The sequence below is a fragment of the Aspergillus karnatakaensis genome (genome assembly GCF_047715665.1).
Source record: "Aspergillus karnatakaensis strain CBS 102800 unplaced genomic scaffold BJY04scaffold_25, whole genome shotgun sequence".
NCBI classification, from domain to species: domain Eukaryota; kingdom Fungi; phylum Ascomycota; class Eurotiomycetes; order Eurotiales; family Aspergillaceae; genus Aspergillus; species Aspergillus karnatakaensis.
The window spans coordinates 390516-408847 of NW_027395737.1; the positions used below are offsets into that span (position 1 = coordinate 390516).

The 18332-nt window shown below is 50.7% G+C and overlaps 7 protein-coding genes across 7 annotated transcripts; 2 read left to right on the forward strand and 5 right to left on the reverse strand.

Moving 5' to 3' along the window:
- Positions 1-27: 27 nt before the first annotated feature.
- On the forward strand, positions 28-2162 carry BJY04DRAFT_207686 (copper amine oxidase; the record flags this gene model as incomplete). Its single annotated transcript, XM_073713887.1, has 5 exons — positions 28-69; positions 116-538; positions 584-704; positions 734-1093; positions 1138-2162. 5 exons carry the CDS (start codon positions 28-30, stop codon positions 2160-2162), a joined length of 1971 nt encoding a protein of 656 aa, XP_073571139.1.
- A 1128-nt stretch (positions 2163-3290) lies between these two features.
- Positions 3291-4814, reverse strand: BJY04DRAFT_63505 (uncharacterized protein). The gene is made up of 2 exons (XM_073720778.1): positions 3489-4814; positions 3291-3422 (listed from the first exon to the last, which is right to left on the reverse strand). The coding sequence occupies exons 1-2, from the start codon at positions 4580-4582 to the stop codon at positions 3416-3418; spliced, it is 1101 nt and encodes a 366-aa protein (XP_073571140.1). The 5' UTR covers positions 4583-4814; the 3' UTR covers positions 3291-3415.
- Positions 4815-4964: 150 nt separating this feature from the next.
- On the forward strand, positions 4965-6121 carry BJY04DRAFT_189631 (uncharacterized protein). The gene is made up of 3 exons (XM_073711399.1): positions 4965-5425; positions 5488-5722; positions 5773-6121. Exons 1-3 carry the CDS (start codon positions 5010-5012, stop codon positions 6031-6033), a joined length of 912 nt encoding a protein of 303 aa, XP_073571141.1. The 5' UTR covers positions 4965-5009; the 3' UTR covers positions 6034-6121.
- Positions 6122-6272: 151 nt separating this feature from the next.
- On the reverse strand, positions 6273-7953 carry BJY04DRAFT_227936 (FAD-dependent oxidoreductase; the record flags this gene model as incomplete). The annotated part of the gene is made up of 4 exons (XM_073718731.1): positions 6273-6758; positions 6842-7218; positions 7280-7557; positions 7643-7953. 4 exons carry the CDS (start codon positions 7951-7953, stop codon positions 6273-6275), a joined length of 1452 nt encoding a protein of 483 aa, XP_073571142.1.
- A 2732-nt stretch (positions 7954-10685) lies between these two features.
- BJY04DRAFT_189632 (uncharacterized protein) lies at positions 10686-11090 on the reverse strand. Its single transcript, XM_073711400.1, has one exon. The coding sequence runs from the start codon at positions 11044-11046 to the stop codon at positions 10780-10782; it is 267 nt and encodes an 88-aa protein (XP_073571143.1). The 5' UTR covers positions 11047-11090; the 3' UTR covers positions 10686-10779.
- Positions 11091-11499: 409 nt separating this feature from the next.
- On the reverse strand, positions 11500-12170 carry BJY04DRAFT_189633 (uncharacterized protein). Its single transcript, XM_073711401.1, has 3 exons — positions 12070-12170; positions 11917-11982; positions 11500-11783 (listed from the first exon to the last, which is right to left on the reverse strand). The coding sequence occupies exons 1-3, from the start codon at positions 12121-12123 to the stop codon at positions 11748-11750; spliced, it is 156 nt and encodes a 51-aa protein (XP_073571144.1). The 5' UTR covers positions 12124-12170; the 3' UTR covers positions 11500-11747.
- A 726-nt stretch (positions 12171-12896) lies between these two features.
- Positions 12897-17573, reverse strand: BJY04DRAFT_227938 (uncharacterized protein; the record flags this gene model as incomplete). The annotated part of the gene is made up of 6 exons (XM_073718732.1): positions 17223-17573; positions 16046-17176; positions 15906-15959; positions 15221-15873; positions 12986-15170; positions 12897-12938 (listed from the first exon to the last, which is right to left on the reverse strand). Exons 1-6 carry the CDS (start codon positions 17487-17489, stop codon positions 12897-12899), a joined length of 4332 nt encoding a protein of 1443 aa, XP_073571145.1. The 5' UTR covers positions 17490-17573.
- Between the last annotated feature and the right edge of the window lie 759 nt (positions 17574-18332).

The window sequence follows — 18332 nt, forward strand, 5'->3', positions numbered from 1 at the left end:
AAGTATCTGGAAAGCATGGCAAACCCTATGCACCCTCTTGACCCGTTGACACCAGCTGAGATCTCTCTAGTATGTGCTCGATCCTTGATGTTATTTCAGTCTAATGCTGTTCAAGGCCGCTCAAATCGTGCGCGATGCCTTTTCTAGTAGCAGTCTCGTATTCCGGGCCATTACACTTGTTGAGCCTCCGAAGAGGTCTTTAGTTGGGTACTTGGATGCTGAGCGACAAGGAACTACCCTTCCACCACCTCCGCCCCGGGTGGCCCGCGTTCTGTACTATCTCGACAAACCCACGCAGTTCCGAGAGCTCGAGGCAAATCTCTTGGATCGGAGCATCTTCGGCGAGAAGCCATTAGACGGAAAGCATGCATTTGTTGATGCAGGTGAAATGAAAAAATGCGAGAAGGCGTGTCTCAGTGATTCGGGAGTACAGGAAGCTATCAAAGACCTTGACCTTCCCGAGGAGGCGGTCGTTGTATGTGACCCTTGGACGTATTCCCCAGATGGAATGCATGATATGAGCCGGCGAGTCGTTATGGTAGGCCCTCTCTGATACGCACCGCTGAGAGTACTGACAACGTAGTGCTTCATGTACATGAAACTGCAAGAGCACGGCGACACCAACCACTATGCCTTTCCACTGGATCTCGTTGTCGAACTTGACGACGAGCAGAAGGTAATTGGGATTCTAAAGCTACCATCTGGTGAAAATGACCGCATGGTCCCTGCTAAGGAAATATCAAACCTTTTGACCGGAGAAAGCTGCACACCTCAAGTGAATATCATCCTGATCTAGTTCCGGCACGTCGAACAACAACGAAGCCGTACCAGGTTGTTCAACCTCAGGGCCCGTCCTTCAAAACAGAAGGCAATCTGATCAATTGGGAGAAATGGCGCTTTCGAGTGGGGTTCAATTACCGTGAGGGTCTGACTATCCACGATGTCTCATATGATGGCAGACAGGTTTTCTACAGGCTGTCATGTTCTGAAATGTTTGTTCCATATGGAGACCCTCGTGCGCCCTATCCGCGGAAGGCTGCATTCGACTTTGGAAACAATGGTGCTGGGGTGAACGCGAACAACCTAGCGTTGGGTGAGTCTGACTATTCCAACTTAAGAACTATGCTGAGCTATAAGGATGTGACTGCCTCGGCCATATCAAGTACTTCGACGCTTACCACCACACGAACGAGGGTGTTCCGATCAAACTACCCCGAGTTATCTGTTGCCACGAGATTGATGACGGGATTCTGTGGAAGCACACCAACTACCGTACTAACAATGCTGTAGTAGGTCGGTCGCGCGTGCTGGTCCTTCAGACCATCATAACTGTCAGCAACTACGAGTATATCTTCGCCTTCCAGTTCACGCAAAGCGCCGAAATCAACTACGAAGTCCGCGCCACAGGGATCCTCAGCACGAACCCTATCAACCTCAATGAAAACCTCCCCTTCCCCTACGGCACGGTAGTCGCTCCCGGCGTGATGGCGCCCTACCATCAACACCTATTCTCCCTCCGCATCGACCCCGCAATAGACGGGTATAAAAACTCAGTCTTAGTCGAAGATTCCGTCCCCATGGCAGTCTCAGACCCCAAGAACGCCATACGAGTCGGCTACGTCACTGACAAACAGTACATCGAGCACGAAACACCCCTCGATACGGATAATCGCAAAGCCCGAGTCTTCAAAATCGTCAACGAAGATATCACTAACCCCGTAACTAACACCCCAGTAGGCTATAAGCTCGTCCCTCACTACTCGCAAATGCTCCTCGCCGACCCGTCCTCCTTCCACGCCCTCCGCTCCGAGTTCGCCGAGTACCCGATCTGGGTCACCCGGCACGACGACGACGAGCTCTTTGCCGCCGGCGAATACACCGTTCAATCCGAGACTGGATCCGGGCTGGCAACATGGGTCAAGACTCGGGAGGCGCCGCAGAGCGTACGGAATGAGGATCTCGTTATCTGGCATACGTTTGGGACCACGCATAATCCGCGTGTTGAAGATTGGCCGGTCATGCCGGTTGAGAAGATGATGGTTACGCTGAAGCCGGTGAACTTCTTTACAAGGAATCCGGCGCTGGATGTGTCGATTTCGAATCAGAGGGATAATAAGAGCGTGCTTGTTTCTGGGGAGTGTTGTGCGAAGTCGGTGCTGTAAATTGGAGGATGCTGGCTCAATCAAGATGGATTCTCCAATGCAACTTGCTTCAATGACAGTCTCTCATAATTCTATAGTCTTCTGGCTTGTACGAAGTGTCTGTTAAAATTCTAAATCCGCTAACGTTGATAGCGCGGCTACGCATGTTGAGTTTGTCATTTGGTTACCGGCTTGCTCATTCGGGTCAGCAGCTCAATAGCGCTACCGATAGGCTGGAGAAGGTAGACCGATAGGGAAGGCTTTGTTATTGGTATGTTTTTAAGGGGATATCGGGATTGGATGTGGATTGAAGCGAAGAGTAGGGGGAGTGGTGGGGGTCAAGGTTTGGATAATACTAGTAAACTGTTATGGATGGACAGTGAGATTTAAGATGATCGAACTGCAAAACCACCCCTATCATTGGCTCTCATATAGACTTGGCTATACACGTACCCTGGGTTCAGGGTACTTTATCTCGACTAAACCTGGTAATCGAGCTATAGCCATCCTGCAAGCTCATAAATGAACATCACTATTTTTCAAAGCTGCCACAAGGCTCACCTACTATCTCAGCAGAATAAAGAAGATACTTACCTACCAGAAACAAGATTCTTTCGAAGCAACCGTCTTTGTGCAGTGGTTGATACTAGACATACTGCGGACCTAGAATCTACTGCGTATCGAACCACTGATGTCGATGAGCACAGCCCCTTCCTCGGACTCTTTATCGGCGACTACGACAGGAGAGAATGGTTTCATCACGAAGAAATAGATGAATGAATCATGAAGCTATCCAGAGCTACCTTAGGAAGAACAGGAGGGGGGGCTAGTACTACCCGGCCTGGGGCCACACCGCCGCTAATAGTAAACGACTGACTACTACGCAACGCATTCAGATACTCGAGCAAACATGGATCAGTGAGAGTGGGGAGGTTCATCTCGAACCCAGGTCCACTATTAGCTGTGATAAAAACGAAAGAGGAACGCCATAACAATGACCGAGTTCCAGCCCCTAGCATCGTCATCTTGGAAACTTAGGAAGTTGGGTGAAGGTTGCGGCCCTTACTGAACTGCAGGGTGATTGCTACGATGACAGACGCAATGTACTTGACATCGGATGGCTTCGATATATCCCACGGACCAAACTCATTCATCTCCAAGAATGATTTGCAATCGGCCTCTCGGTCGGGTTTTGTGATGTAGTCAACATACTCAGCATCATATTCAGCGAAGATCAAATAGATCTCGTGCCGATTTTGCGACAATAACAAACGTCAAAATCTAGAATATATGCCTGTCAGCGCTGTATTAAGGAATTTTGAGAAGGGGACAACCCGAGTGACATACCGCTGTTTCTTCCCACTTTTCTCGTCAACTTCGTCAGGCTCTGCATGAATCCAGGCCACCATCTGAGCTGTCTCTTGCATCCTGACTCTAGGGCACTTATTGCGTGTAACTGGGTTGACTTCGATAATGACGCTGGAGTAAGAGTTTTTCTCGTTGGGGATGAACAAATGCCCGTCTGTGCGTGCCTCATACAGCTTTTTGTTGACCACGGTTTGCTTATTCTTGATGTTGACTTTATACTCAGCTTGGACTTTGTATCGCCTTCGTTCCTGGGTCCAGTGGCCCTTTACCCCCTTGAATGAGAACGTCACAGTACTCGCAAAGGCAACGAGCAAAGAGTTGATGATATTCTCGTCGGAAGCAGCAGGGAAAACATCCAACGCTCCAGATGCCCGTTTGAAGTCCGGATCGCTGCTTGGTTCGCTAGATAAATCACCCTCCAATTCGTCTTGGAATCCCTCATCCCGATGGCTTCTTGGTCTGGGCGATCGTCCACGCCCACGCAAAGGAGACTGGTCGCTGGTCGAGCTCACCGAGTCGGAGTTCCTGCCACGCGGGGTTGGCACAGGTCCGCTCGACCCAAACGACAAGGCTTTGACACCTTTGGTAGCGCCCTTGGTCTGATCCTTGAGTACTGCCTTGCCCTTCTGGGACTCGTCATCGGATTTCTTCGAGCGGGTAATCCTCACATTGCTCTCCGTATCAATCAGAGGTTCGCTGAGTCTCTGAATCATCTGCTGATAGTACCATATGAGCTTGAAATCTCCCAGGTCCTTGTTATCCACCGGTAAGATCGTTCCGATAGGGGCGCTCTCAGGGACCAATTCCAAGTACGCCCGCCAGCCTGGCAGCGTATCGAGCATACTCTGGGCATAGCTTCTGTCCTGTATGCCCCAGGACTTCGATTGAAACGGGACTCCAATTTTCCAGAGAGCTTTCAAAGCCACATACTGGAATCTTCGATCTTGGATGATGGAGGCATATTTGTCACTCAGCATTTGAAAAAGGCTGGAGGGTTTGACACCGAGCTTGGTGGCATGTTGCTCCCATGCGGCAGCATCACGAATCTGAGTTGGTAATGCTGGCTCTGGCATCTTTAGGTTTCGGGCTTTTCGTGACGCGAGGAGATAAGACAAGGCAGACGGGGGCTATCTGTGTGTGTTCGACGAGATGCTGGGGGACATTCTATGGTTCTTATATTCCGAGGTCTAATGCAGCGGTTGCTATTTTCGGAGCGAAATGGTTTACTCTCCCACCGGCCAGCCTTGCAACACCCCGAGATGGCTTGGCTCCTACATGGTGGACAAAGCCGAGGCTGAAAGGCAGTGAATGCTGGAGTGTTTCAAAAGAGGAGAGAAAGGAGGCTCCGCGGTTGGTGTCCCGAGCTCATCTTGGCAATCGGGGAGCCTTGGCGCTCTCCCTGATCTCGAGAGTCGACGCCCTCAAGTCCTGAGTTCTCTCATCTCCCATCTCCCATCTCCCAACACCTTCTTTTACTTATCACTCTCCTTCGCAAACACTATGCCGGCTTCCAAGGAAGACCGCGCAGAGGTTCGTAGATTAATCCCCATTGTTTGTGCCCGCCAAGAGAAGGTTGGCGTAGCCCGCCGAAGTCTCCAGCGCATCTATCGCAAAGTCACCAAGTCCTCCGGCACTTTTGCGACCAATACTCAGCTAGACGTTCTTCATGTCAGCGTTTCCCCACTCGACCTTGAGACTGGTGTCCAAGACGAAAAGTTTCGCACTTTCTTCAAGCCACTCTCAAAGCCAGAGCTTCCGACAATTAATTGGAAGAAACTCAAACTCTGGGAACCACGCGCAGATAGCAAACCTTTGGAAGAAGCACATCGTATACGTTATAACCTAGGTGAAGTCGAAGTCGCCTTTTTGTGGGCGTTCAGTGACCGTGACGAGAGCTCGCCTTGGGTCAGCGGCAAGTAAGAGGCTCTCTTTCCTAGTTGCAATAGAACGGTGCAGGCTAACTCGCCCTGACCTACAGGCATGATACCCGTTACTCACTTCCAACAGTCGGTTTTCTCAACGAGCATCCGTATGAATGGGCGGGCCACAGCGAGTTACAGGCAAAAGACTTATGGCAAACGCACTATCTATTCCATCTCGAGAACTGCATCGAACCTCAAGAGTCCCTCTCACGAGCAGAGCTGTTAGCTATTTCAGCATACATGAAAGAGCGCGCGGCGTTGCCCGAGCACCTTGAACACTACTACTTTCCGGTACGTTGCATACCTTGTGAGTTTGCGCTTAAAGCTAAGACTTTACCTAGATCCTGTGCGTCTCTTCTTTTGCTGGGAAGGCTCGCATTCTACAGGCCTACCATGACGGCAAAAACCTTTGCATTTCGAAGAGCGATCTTTATGACTTTAGGGAAAACCAGATTGAGAACTATGAACTCTTCGCACGATGGATGTACAGCAAGCCATGTGGGGACATCAATGAGGCCCTGGATGTCGAAGCTCCAGAACTCGACAGCCATTGTAGGAGGGATACGATAAGATTGGTGAAGAAGGCCTATGGTATGATATAACCTCGCATTCTGTCGACAGCCTTACGAGGGTAACGAATTGGTTTATGGCTTGGAGTTACTGGACCGAATAAGATACCCATCCCGCGACGTTGAGCATCTGCATCCGTCGGTGATTTCTTTTCCTCTTTCTTTTTATGACAGTTTTCTATCGTGGTTCAATTAGTGTGATATACTCCGAGCTTAAAAGTTTCCAGAGGATCCGCAAGCAAAGCTTAATTAGTTACCTGTATGATTAACCTTCAAATCAAAGAAGACCGGCCTGTGCCTAGAATACCATAACCTAAAACAACCACGCCCACCACAATAGTCAGCCCCAGATACCTTGACAAACCTCCCTTCTTGCCATGAAACTCCTCCCACCCCGCGCCCACCCGCGCCTGCGCCGACGGCGCTAAAAACGTCAACTCTTCCCCACTAGCGACAACCTTTGAGTACAAATCTGCTGTTAAGTTTCCTGAATACGGCAAGATGTACCGACCGAGGAGTCGGAGAAGGAGCGTCTCGCGTGCGTGCAGTCGGAGGACTAATCGGGCGGATTTGGAGATGCTTTGCATTCGGCTAAGGCGGGTTTCGTTGAAGGAGCGTAGGAGCGGTTGGAGGATTGTGTTTGGGGGAGAGATGGAGAAGTTAGAGGAGGTGGTGTCGAGGGCTTTTTTAAGTGCGTTTGCGAGCGCTGCAGCGTCTTCGATTGCGCTGTTTCCGCCTTGACCGGTGTTGGGTGCTAGCTGTTTGTTTCACGCATCTTATCAGTCTGGCTCTTCCTTAAACCAACCCAGTCCAACCATATTCTGACGGGCGATAGCCATACCTTATGCATACTATCCCCAATACAGACAATTCTCCCCAAGACCCACGTCTCAAAGACATGTTCCTCGAGATTCGTGATTCCTGCACCGACCCTCCTCTTCCACAGATCTCCAAACCGCACCCCAGCCCAGATATGGTCATCTGCGAACCGCTCAGCTGTCTTCTCCATATCTGCTGATGACCACCGCGGCGTAGAAGAATACGCGTACTCCCTGTCGAGTTTTACCTGCAGGAACCAGAAGACTCGACTCTCCTTGCCTTTGTCTGGGAAGGCGAGGTAGGAGCGGCCAGGGTGGAGGCTGGCGGTCTGTTCTCCCGGTTGTAGGGCGGAAATAGAGGTTGAAATACCGAAGATTGTGATGTAGTTGACTTTCAGGCCTGCTGATTGTCAGCTGTTGTCTAGGGTGGAAGCCGGGGGTTTGTGGTAGGAAAGACGAACCATCTTTCTCTTCTGCGGTGATGAGGCCTGGCGACTCTGCTTCGGCATGCCGCCACATCTCACGCCGGACGAGACTGTGCACGCCGTCTGCGCCGACGACGAGGTTGCCGTTGTACGTTGACCCATCTTGTGTCTGGACAGAAACACCATTCCCTCCTCTTTCTTGATCTACAGAGACGACGCTCTTGCCAACAAGAATCCTCGAACTGTCTGGCAGAGACTGATATAATATCTCGAGCAACCGCTGCCGTTCCAGGAATATTAGCGGTAATCCGAACCTGTTATAGCATTAGCATATTTCACCACATCACAAAAAACCTCATATCTGCATCGACGTAAGGATTAGAGGAAAGGTAAGCCAACCGCTCAGAAACAACCCCCGGTAACTTGTCCGTAAACACGAACCCATCTGGAAAGGCGACATGCGACCTCACCAACGGCTCAGCATCCCTTGCCACTTCATTGAATAGACCCAGTTGATCGAGGATCCGCCCGCCGTGTGGTAATATTCCGATAGAAGCGCCCTCTTGGGGGGCGATCTCTTCTCGTTTCTCCAGGACGGTGTAGTCCACGTTTAATCTGTCCAAGCAGTGCGCGAGGGTGAGGCCTGCTATTGAACCGCCGATGACGAGGACTTTGAAGCTTGATTGTATTGGGCTTTGTGTGGGGTTCATGATGTGCGTTTGTATCATGCTGCGTTGTAGACAGAGTACTGTTGTCTTGTGGAGTCAGGAATGAGGTGCGTGTGATAGGAAGGTTACAATCCGTCTGCACTTTTGCGCGTCGTGTGAGTTCTGGTGATATTCTGTGATAGTCCTCCCCCTGCTCTTCTAGCAACGTCTGTCTTTAATGAGAACAGCCTGTCTCCTTCAGACTCGGAGTGAACAGTCAACTGAAATACAATTGATGATTCGGTTTGATACGGGTGGAAGGCGACTGCGTAATGACTTGTGCAGTCTATGTGTAAAAATCCTGGACTAAAAGTGAGGTGATAGACCGAGTTTCATATGTATAGAATCTGTGTAATTCCGCATTACCCAGATGACCTTCGTCTAGCGTGATTTACTGCAGGATTAACCGGTGACAGGGGCCTTGAAGGACTAACGGCAGGGTACGTATGCGTATAGTAGTAAGTGCGTATTCTCTCCCCGCGAATGGCAGTCGGAATCAGGGTATTATATAATACCTTTCACCGTTGATTTTGAGAACGGGGTGTCGGGGAAGACACGCATTAAGCTCTGCCGCATAATAGATGGGAAAGCCTTAACAATGTTCTCCACGCGATTCTCTCGCGACTGTTGAAGCTTATATTATGCTTGAGTCCATGGGCCGTTACTATCTCTGGATAACTACTTGTAAGCTTGCATTCTTATCTACTATGTAAACCTACAATGACCGTATATGATATCCTCCACGGCCCTATCACTTTCACGAGCGCCAGCCCTCTAGCTGTCGGCTTGCTATCGATCTCCCTTTTTGGGTGATTTGGTATTTCTGGCAAGGGAAACAGACGCAGACTCAATATGCTCTCCTAGTCCCCCTTTAACCCAGAATTCCCAGATCGAAAAGATGTATGTACGTCTTTCCACTGTCACATGCCAAAACCAAATAGGTCAACCTAACAATCCCAGTCCCCCTCCCTATTCCTCACCTTCGAACCCTCCATAATCCTCCTAAGCAGATACGCACACGAGATCCGGAACAGCAATCAGCTGAGTTCTCAAGATAAATTAAAAAAGGTATATGATACACTATATTCACATGTCAATGCTCGAACACCATGAGCTTAGGCTGGCTGAAAGCCTTCCTTCCCTCTTTCCTTTCATTCATCATACGCCAAGTCTACTGCTAACATATAATATTCATAATAGCCAACCATTCCCCTCTCCTCATCTACAACCACCCCATAGCCCACCTTACAACACAAATCGTCATCAGTAACATAACTCTCCAGCGAAAGAGCCTGGATTTAGCTTATAATTGACTATATCACACACCACACGGACATAAGCAAGGAGCTGTATCACGATGGCCGAGGTATATCACCCGTGCATTAGTTCAGGGTCAATGAAACGGTAGTTCTGATGATACTTTTACCTGACATCCAAATTAATCCTACCTACCTAGGTATTCTCTGTTCCGGCCACAGCTCTTACAGAGCAAGCTAGTACCAGAAGCAGAGATACACGAAAGGGCAAGAGCGATGGGGCGTATTCCATTGCACCTGCCTTTTGACCTATTTCATAGATTAGGAAGGCACGACCCAACGCCCTTATTCGGGAAAGAGCGACCCAGCCTGTCGCACCTTCCCCGCGAGAACAAGTTATACAGACTAGGAAGGAGCGACCGAGCCCATGGCGCCTTCTTCGAAAACAACAGAACGAATCGGGAAGGTACGGCCCAAATTGGAGCGTTTGATCAGGAAGGGGCGGCCCGGTCCGGGCGGCTCATCATTCCTGCCTGTAGGGCGTCACTCAGATTCTAACCCTCCTCGCCCTCTCCGGCACCAGCTGGTTCTGATACTACTCCACTACCTACAGGGCGTCTCCCTATAGCTCTAACTGACGACCTGAGATTGCTCGAGATCTCATTTTTGCAATCTTTCCCTCGACCACAAAGGTTATTGTTCGGTCACGGCTGTTTGAGGGTGCCTTTATGATACCCACAACTGCTAGGTTTGTGCGAGATGAGTTTAAGTCAAGTCCAAGTCGCTGATTCTTTAGCAGCATTTACTTGTTTGTACTTGGTGACGTGGCGTGGTTTTTTGCTGGTGATTGGGCTCTCTCTGTGCTTGTTGGTCCTGTTGAAGAGCTCTACCGAAGCGGGATACGGCATTCCTATAAGCTTCAGAACCTTTTTTTTCCACTCACCTCATGACTGATCTGATGAAGGCTCTGTCTCATCGCCGTCTGAATGTTGGCAGCCGAGGCAGATCGAGCGGAGGTCTAGGCGACAGAAGAAGGGACTGGGGGAAAGAGAGGGGCAGTGAGCGAGTGAGTATGACCCTTGCCTGACTATCATGTTGCATAAAAAGACCTGCAGATCTTCTGCCTAATAGTAGGTGTATACCCCGCGCTGGCAGATCATGGTCGCAAAAATCACCAATGACAGCGCAGTGGCGGCTTCAGGGACTAAACAAGCCCTATGGCCCGCCCGCTGCCTGCCGCATCGCCACAATGATTGGCACAGGGCTTAGCGTCGTTGCATGAGATCAGAGGCGCTTCTTACTATGAAAGCTATCAGAGGCAGGACAATGACATCTTGGAGACCTAGAAATAGACGCTGATATGATTTGATCTCGCATAGTTGCGCTTGTTAGGGTAAGATACGCATAGCAGGGGTATGGTTATTTAAGGTGAGGTGGGCCCCGGACATTTTATACTTCGGATTCAGATTCAAAATAACTCCATCTTAAATATTGAATTATCTTCATTGACCTTACCTATCTATCGATCCTAGAAGACTACAAACTATTCCAGCCCGCCCATACTATACCAGACTCAAACCAACCCACCTCCCGTCATACACAACCACAACCCCAACAACGCTGCAAACAAACACCCAAAATGTGTCTCTGCTTCGGCTCCAAACCCAAGCCAAAACAATATGCCTACGCGGCTCCTCAAATGCGATACCGGCCACAGCCAAACTACTACAGCTACAACCCGAACTACTACAACTCCGCTCCTTACCCCTACGCCAAACTCTCCAAGAAGCAGAAGCAGAAGATGAAGAAAATGCAGAAGAAACAAAACAAGTATGGCCATGGATGGGACGCTTTCGGCGCGTTTGATGCGTTCCAGGCTGCGGATGGTGGGGGTGCTGGGGGTGATGGCGGCGGAGGAGGAGGGGGAGGGGGTGGAGGTGGAGGGGAATAAGGTGGTGGGTGTGAGATCGTCAAATTCTTGCTATGAATCATTATCTGCATGGTGTTGACGGTCTGGCTTCGTATAGCGAGCTGTTTGAAACTCGTTATGCATCTTTCTACAAATGGTCTCTCATGTTCCTCTTTTTTATCCCGCTGGTTCATTCGTGTACTATACATAGAATTTTATTGGCAACTTGCACTCTTTTCCCCTCAGTCCTAGTACTTTATCAGAGTGTGGAGTACCTTCAGGCTATCTAGAGTAATAATTAAGTAATAGACCTCTCACAACAGCGACTTGACCACATCCGTCAATGTTCGACTACCTATAAAACACAGTATGGTATAGATTCTGGCAAGCCTGAGAAAGAAAACAATCTCAAATCTACAGCGCTTTGTAAGCTTCACATACTGTATATAGTATATCTATATATATAGCTAATGAATGACATGGCCCTGCATGCTTCCCCGAGACATCCATGTCCGTCCAGCGGCCAGAACTAGCCCCCGCTCACCTCTTCAATCCACACTAGATCCAACACCCCTCATTCAATTTCAATTGTATATACTTCGGTACCTCAAGAATCCCACTGTCGAACCAATCTATTTGCACGTACCCTGGTCCGCGTTTGGCAGTTGCTAAAAAGACAAACATGACCATTAGCATCTGAGTCTTGCACCTCCGCAGTCTGCTGAACACAGAAACAATAAAAGAGAAAGGAACAGAAGAGAACAAGAAGAACTATAAGAAGGGAGAAAAGAAGAAACATACCACGCAAAGACCCGACTCGCAGATCCCGAGACTACCATCGGCTTTGCAGGGTTTGCCGCTGGCGAGCTATATGTACACATGAACATCAATATCGAGGCTTTTTAAAACAGTGCCTCCCTCTCTTGCGAAGGGCTCTTTAGCGGGACTTCATACCTTCTGGGCGGAAGCGACTCCCATGAGGGCGGTGATGAGGAGGATGAAACGCATGTTGGTTGTTGGAGGTAGTTGGTACTGGAGATTCAAGTTGCAGTTGTATTTGTAGTTTGGTCTTGTTGGATTAGAGACTGGGGAGTCCTTGGAGTCATATTTATACCCTTTCTTTCCTATGAGCCCTACCTACCTACCTACTAACCTTCCATCCTGTCCTTCCCAAGACGTGTTCGATGAGTGCTTCTTTGTGTATCCCGACTCAGAAGGTAAATGATCGCCCATGCTGTCAGACCCGACGATCAGACTGACACTGTCAACGCAGTCCCCGCAAACGTGCATAGCGCTTGCGGGTACAGAGTACAGTCCAGCAGTCCTCAATCAAAGTGAAAGAGCAGATGTTGATGTTCATGTGGAGATATCTTTGTCTTGTTTGCCTGCGTACTATAAATATTCGGTATGATCTTCTCCGCTTGTGATCCACATCCATTGGGGCGACGATCAATCGGCTTTCGGCGTTTACGCTACTGTGATGTTGGCGTTATGGTGAGGATGATTCAATGAATGGATATGTCTGTCTACTGTTGTTTCTTTTACTCGGAGAGTTGCATATTCGGCCACATGATCCTCGGAACTCTCCTATTTACGTTATTCCCAAAGGTAACGGATTTGGTTAGAGTGGAACGAGGCTCTACGTGGTCGTGTCGAAGGTACCTGATACGGAGTTGGAGTGCTGATGGACGGACAGGAAAAATGGAAGAATACATTCATCAGAACACATAATATGTAAAATAGATCAAATAGCAGAACTCCTCTGCCTCTATCTATTTTCTCTATTTCGCCTTCCAGAGCTGATCGACTTTCTTCTTTTGAGCCTGCAAAATCGTTAGTCTTTTTCGATCAATGGGTAAAGAGGACATACCATAGGAGCCAAAAATGAAACACCGATAGCCAATGCAACAATAGTCAGGAGAAGTTGGATCTTGTTGAAGCCCTTGCCCAGGATGTCAAAAGCCTGGCTGGGCGTTGCCCGTGTGGCGAAGATGTCGTTTCCGAAAGCAAAGATCAGGCTTGTACTTTCGAGGAGTGTGGGGGCAGACAACACCGTGTTGATACCTGCGACTTGGCGCGCGTGGGTGATGTACCATCTTCCGTCGAAGTCAAGGAAGGGGGCGTATTTAGACAGACCTTCTTCGGCTTCTGCGGCAGTAGGGTCTCTGCCAACTGGGCGACGAGGGTCTAGGACAGGGCGTGGAATTCCAATGATGGCATTGGATTCGGGGAGCGTAGCCAAGAGTTGGCGGACGGTGATGCCTTGACGGGTCTGGGTAACGGCCATGTGGGAGATAGGCTCGGAAATGATAAAGGATTGGGAGACAACGTGAGGAATAGGCAAGTCGGCAATGGCAGAGTAATTGGTTGCGGCGCCCAGAGGACCACGGTCGTTGGCCAGAGGGGACTCGTACATCTCGGAGACGACAAGTTGGTAGCCTCTAGGATCAGCGGGGTCGGAGCCCTCGGCATAGAAGGAGTACGCAAACCAGTTTTCGGAAATAGCAGAGGCAATGGGCTGGTTGGTGTCGACACCCTTGTGTGTGCTGGTGTAGAGGACCCGGCCAGTAACCCCATCGAGAATGTAGAACGTGGCCGAGTTCTCGCCAATGGCCGTAACGAGAGCGGCATTGGGAGTCAGATACTTGTAAAGTACTGATCGGTTGCCGAGCACCTTACCAATCGAGGCGACGGGGTCGTGAGTTGGGCGCGCAGTAGCGCGAATGATCTTCTCGCCTGGTGCGGGTTGGAAAATCCAAACTGGAGTAGAAGAGTCTTTCGAGCTCCATCCACTGATTCTCTCATCGTCCTGGGTCACGACAAAGGCGTGCTCCGACGACACTCCTTCAGGAACCAGCGGAGAGAGCTTTCCTGTGGCGGCGGTACGCTGGAGGACTGCTCCGGTAGTGACATTCAATGTAACGGAGCTGCCATCCTCCACGTGCACCGTTGCAGATCCGGGCTGAGTGCGAATAGACTTGACGCTCCAAGAGTCTGCTTCAGCGGCCTTGACGCTCCATGACACCGCACCGTGGTTTGCACTGTCCAGAGCATAGACCCTGCCGTTCTCAGTAGCCACTATCACAGGCTTCGAGATGCCAAAGCTGTCGAGATTCGAGACTTCGGAGGCCAGCAAGCTAGTGAGAACGCGTTTCGGAAGCTCTTTCAGCCAGTCGGGAAGATACTGAAGGTCATGGAGATGGCGCTGGACACGGTGTGTGTAGGCTGTCAAAATGTTCTCATGACCCTCAACTTCTAGCTGGTGGGCCAGATCCTTCTGTCCGTCTGTCTCAGCCCAGGTTGCGGCCAATGCACCAGACAGCGCCTCAGGCCTAGTCCACCCAACCGCGCCGTTTTGAATCAACTGCCAATCTCCAGATTCCAAAGTGACAGCCGAGCGAGCAGCCACTGATTCACCCTTTACAGCCACCTCAGAAACGGCATGCACGGCGCGATCGAGTGGTGAGGACTGAGTCCATCTTCCAAGGATACCGTGAGAAGCGGATGAGACGACAGAGGTCTCGGTCTCGGTAACCCGGGTAAAGTATACGTTAGCATCCTTGGTATCAGTAGCAAACACAGACCAGCCCTTCAGATATGGAAGGCTGTACGCCTTTGAGACAATCGAAGTCTTGAGGTCGACATGATACACCTCAGCCCAGGAGCCGGTTGCGGTTTGGTACTGGACAAGGAAGTGGGGTAGTGCGTTGAGTGTCTTCGGTGCGTGAAGCTGGATGGACTTGATCTCATCTCCGCTGGAGTTTTCGATGTTGACTGAAGTCACTTGCTTGGTGCCGATGACGTTCACCTTGAGTGTCTTGTGCGCCTTGTCCGCCCAGGCAATAACAGGGAACGCATTGTTGGCGCCAACGAAAAGGACCGATTCGGGACCAGTAACATCGCTATCGGAATTGAGAACCTGCTGTTGAGTTTGCCGACCGGTCAGGGGATCAAGGGAGGTAACGCGGATTTTGTAGCCTTTCAATAAAGCTGGTTGTAGGGAGATGTAGAATACGTCGGTCGAGGAGGAAGACACCTGGAAAGCGATATCACCGCTAATGAAATTTGTCAGCTTTCAATCGCTGTAGAGGACAATCGCACAGACCTCTCATCATGATGCTCCCACTTGATCTCACCGGTCGTTCCATCTAATCTCTTGATCGAACCCGCCCGACCACCAGAAAGCGCAATCGCGTCTCTCACTGACGGAGCGGCGCTGGCGTCTTCCAGCTCCAGAAGTTCAAGATCAACCACTGGCATGCCTGGAGACCAATTTTCCCAGATGATTTTTCCATCTAGAGCACTCCAGGCTGTAATGTAATCTCCGAATCCGCTAACGACGGCGTTCAATCCGCCAGATGCACGTAATATTCCTTCAGGCTGTTCGGCAGGCACGGCGGAACGAGAAACGTTCTGCCTCCACAGGAGAGTTCCATCTTTCGGATTGACAGCACCGAGGAGCGATTTTTCGGAGAGCGTGTAAAGGAGGGCAGCGTTTGACGACGAGGATGGCCGGTGGAAGAAGGTCGATCTGGACGAGGGAGCACCGAGCAGGGCGTGGTGAAAGTCGATGTGCCCAACCTCGTCAGGGTAGATGGCAAGCGTCGAAGGGACGCACGAGGCGACCAAAAGGAATGTCGCCCGCAGCCACATGATGATTAGCACTGATGCGGAGGGGTCATTGAGGGGGTTGTCGTGGTGAGGAAAGGCGAGGTCGCAACTTTGGCGGAGCTCCCGACGGCTGCCTCCGAGCTTTAGCTTCATTCTCCGCCTTCACAGCATCTGGTTACAAGCCTTCTACCCAATCGTTGTCCAGTTCTATCGGTTCTACAGTATTCTACTAACTATGCATCGTGGAATACATCAAATGGCTAATATTTATGATGTCCTTTTCAAGTTATGCAAAACACGCCATGTTGGCGGCCTCGACAGCCTTCTTCTCTCCCTCAGTCATGTCGTCTGTGACCTCCCAAGGCTGTGATCCTAATCCCATCGCTCGCTGGCCTTCAACATTGACCGAGTTCCAGTCCACTGCACCCTTGAAGCCAATTTCACCCGGTCCGCCAGCTCCAGGGAAATCCCATGGGGGTGAGTAATCCAGGGCCGCCCTCCGCTGCTTGAGCAGATAGTCCACGTTCATATCGCACATTGGGGTCGCAGGGATGTACATAACACTCGAATCGCTCTTGCCACGGTGTTCCTTATCCACCGAGTGCAATGAGTCGCAGTGCCAGGCTACATAGTCACCGGGCTCCACCTCTGGAACAGAGACCATGGTTGTTTCCAACTCGAGATGCGGATGAGTGACGGGGTTATATTCCTGGCATGCTCCTGGAACTGAGCCAGGGAAAGTCGCATCCAATGATGGCTGCAAGGACTGCGTGTCGAAAAATGGCCTGAGGATTGTGTAGGCAGTGCTGTGCACGATCATCGGGCAGACATGCAGCGAGCCTTCGCCAGGAGCGGTCTTGGACATGGACAGCCAGCCTTGGAAGAATCGCAGCATCGAGCAGGCTCCTGCACCGTTGTACAGATCCATCTTGGCATTGAGTCGGTGCTTTGCGTCCCACGCGTCATACTCTTCCCACTTTCCTTCCAGGATTTTGGCGTACACGCGTGAATACTCCGGGTCTTCCCAGCGCTCTAGCGAGCCTCCGTCGATGTGAGGGCCAAGGGTGAATTTGCCATCACCTGGCTGCCGAATCCGCAGTCGGTCCGCATATGAGAGTGGGTTCCGTGTTGAGATCCGCGTGTTTGGATCTGATGAATGCCACAGACGCTGCAGGAACCGCTGTGTCTCGAGCACGTTAGAGTGGGCTCGAGCCTCTACTTGCGATGGGGTCCAGTATAGCTCGAACACTGCGGGCGAATCTGGAGGAAAAGCCTTGACTCGCTCTTTGTTGGCTGTGACGTAGTCCTCGACTCTCTCCTTCCATTGTCTTGCCTCTTTCCGGGGTACAACGTTCCTGATCACCACGGATCCGCGGTGACGGATTTCAGCAAGGCTTTCTTTGGAGATGTTCCCCGACACGACATCAGCATATTCGACAGAGGGAATAATCTAGACCAGTCAGTCGAGTCATTGAAATAGACTCAGAGATACTCACCCCAGAGCCTTTAGCCTTGATCTTTTGCACTTCCTCTTCCAAGCTCGGAAGAAGCCTCTCCCAGCTCCTCTTCAGCGCATCCTCATTCTCGCGGAACAGTCTCTCCTTCAGTTCTGCGAACCTCGGCGGCAGCGGCTCGGGTTTATAGTCCGGTCTAAGACTGGGAAAGACACTGGAGATATCGCCGGCGGCCTTGGTGAGCTGTGCAGAAGTGGACGTTGACGCCGCGCGGGCAGTTGACCTTGATATAAGCTTTGATAATGACATTGCGACTTGTGTCTAGTATCAAAAAGAACGATAATATCCTGCTCCTGGCCTGGCCCTGCGACTCGACTTTATACCTGGGGGATTTGCGGAGAAAATGTCGGGAAGTCGAAAGCGGTAATCGGGCCGATTACTGCATTCGGCACTCCGCCCGGTCGCCAGAAAGAGTATGACGTCGTGCTCCACGAGGGTTCCAAACTGCTCAATCAGTTCCACGGGAATGCTAATCCCACCTCTACTGCGAGGAAACACTATCCGATATCATCTCAACATCAACATGAGCCTCAACAGATGCACTCTGTATGTCACCATTCATCCAGTGCAGCTACCAAAGCCATCACACCATCCCCAAAACAATCTCCACAAACCGAGCATCTCCTCAACCCAAACAGAAGTACCATCCCTCTACTCCTGATAACCGCAAGAGCACTGATACCGCTGAGCGATCGGTACAGGGGCACGGACGACAATAATCGAACTGCTCCGCGCGCTGCTATAGTAGTCACTTGTGCACCAGTGACTCGAGTAGGTATTCGTCTCCGGATCGTAGATGTAAACCCTGTGGCCCGAGTGCTGCCGAACCGGCGGAGTCGAGTCTTCGTCGGAAGATTCTGAGCGGCTTGAGCTGAAGCCGAAGCACATTTCTTGTACTCGATCGGTGTGAGGAAGGTAGGTAAGCACCGGGTAACTTATATCGCGGTCCACTGAAGGGATCTCGAATCGTGCGGTTCAGTTGCTATTGCGTTTGTCGTACCAGACGATAAACCAAAGTGATATAGGATGAATATTGTCTCTACTCGACTCTACTTTAAACACAGATTCCAAGGCACTCTCATCAAGGCCGAG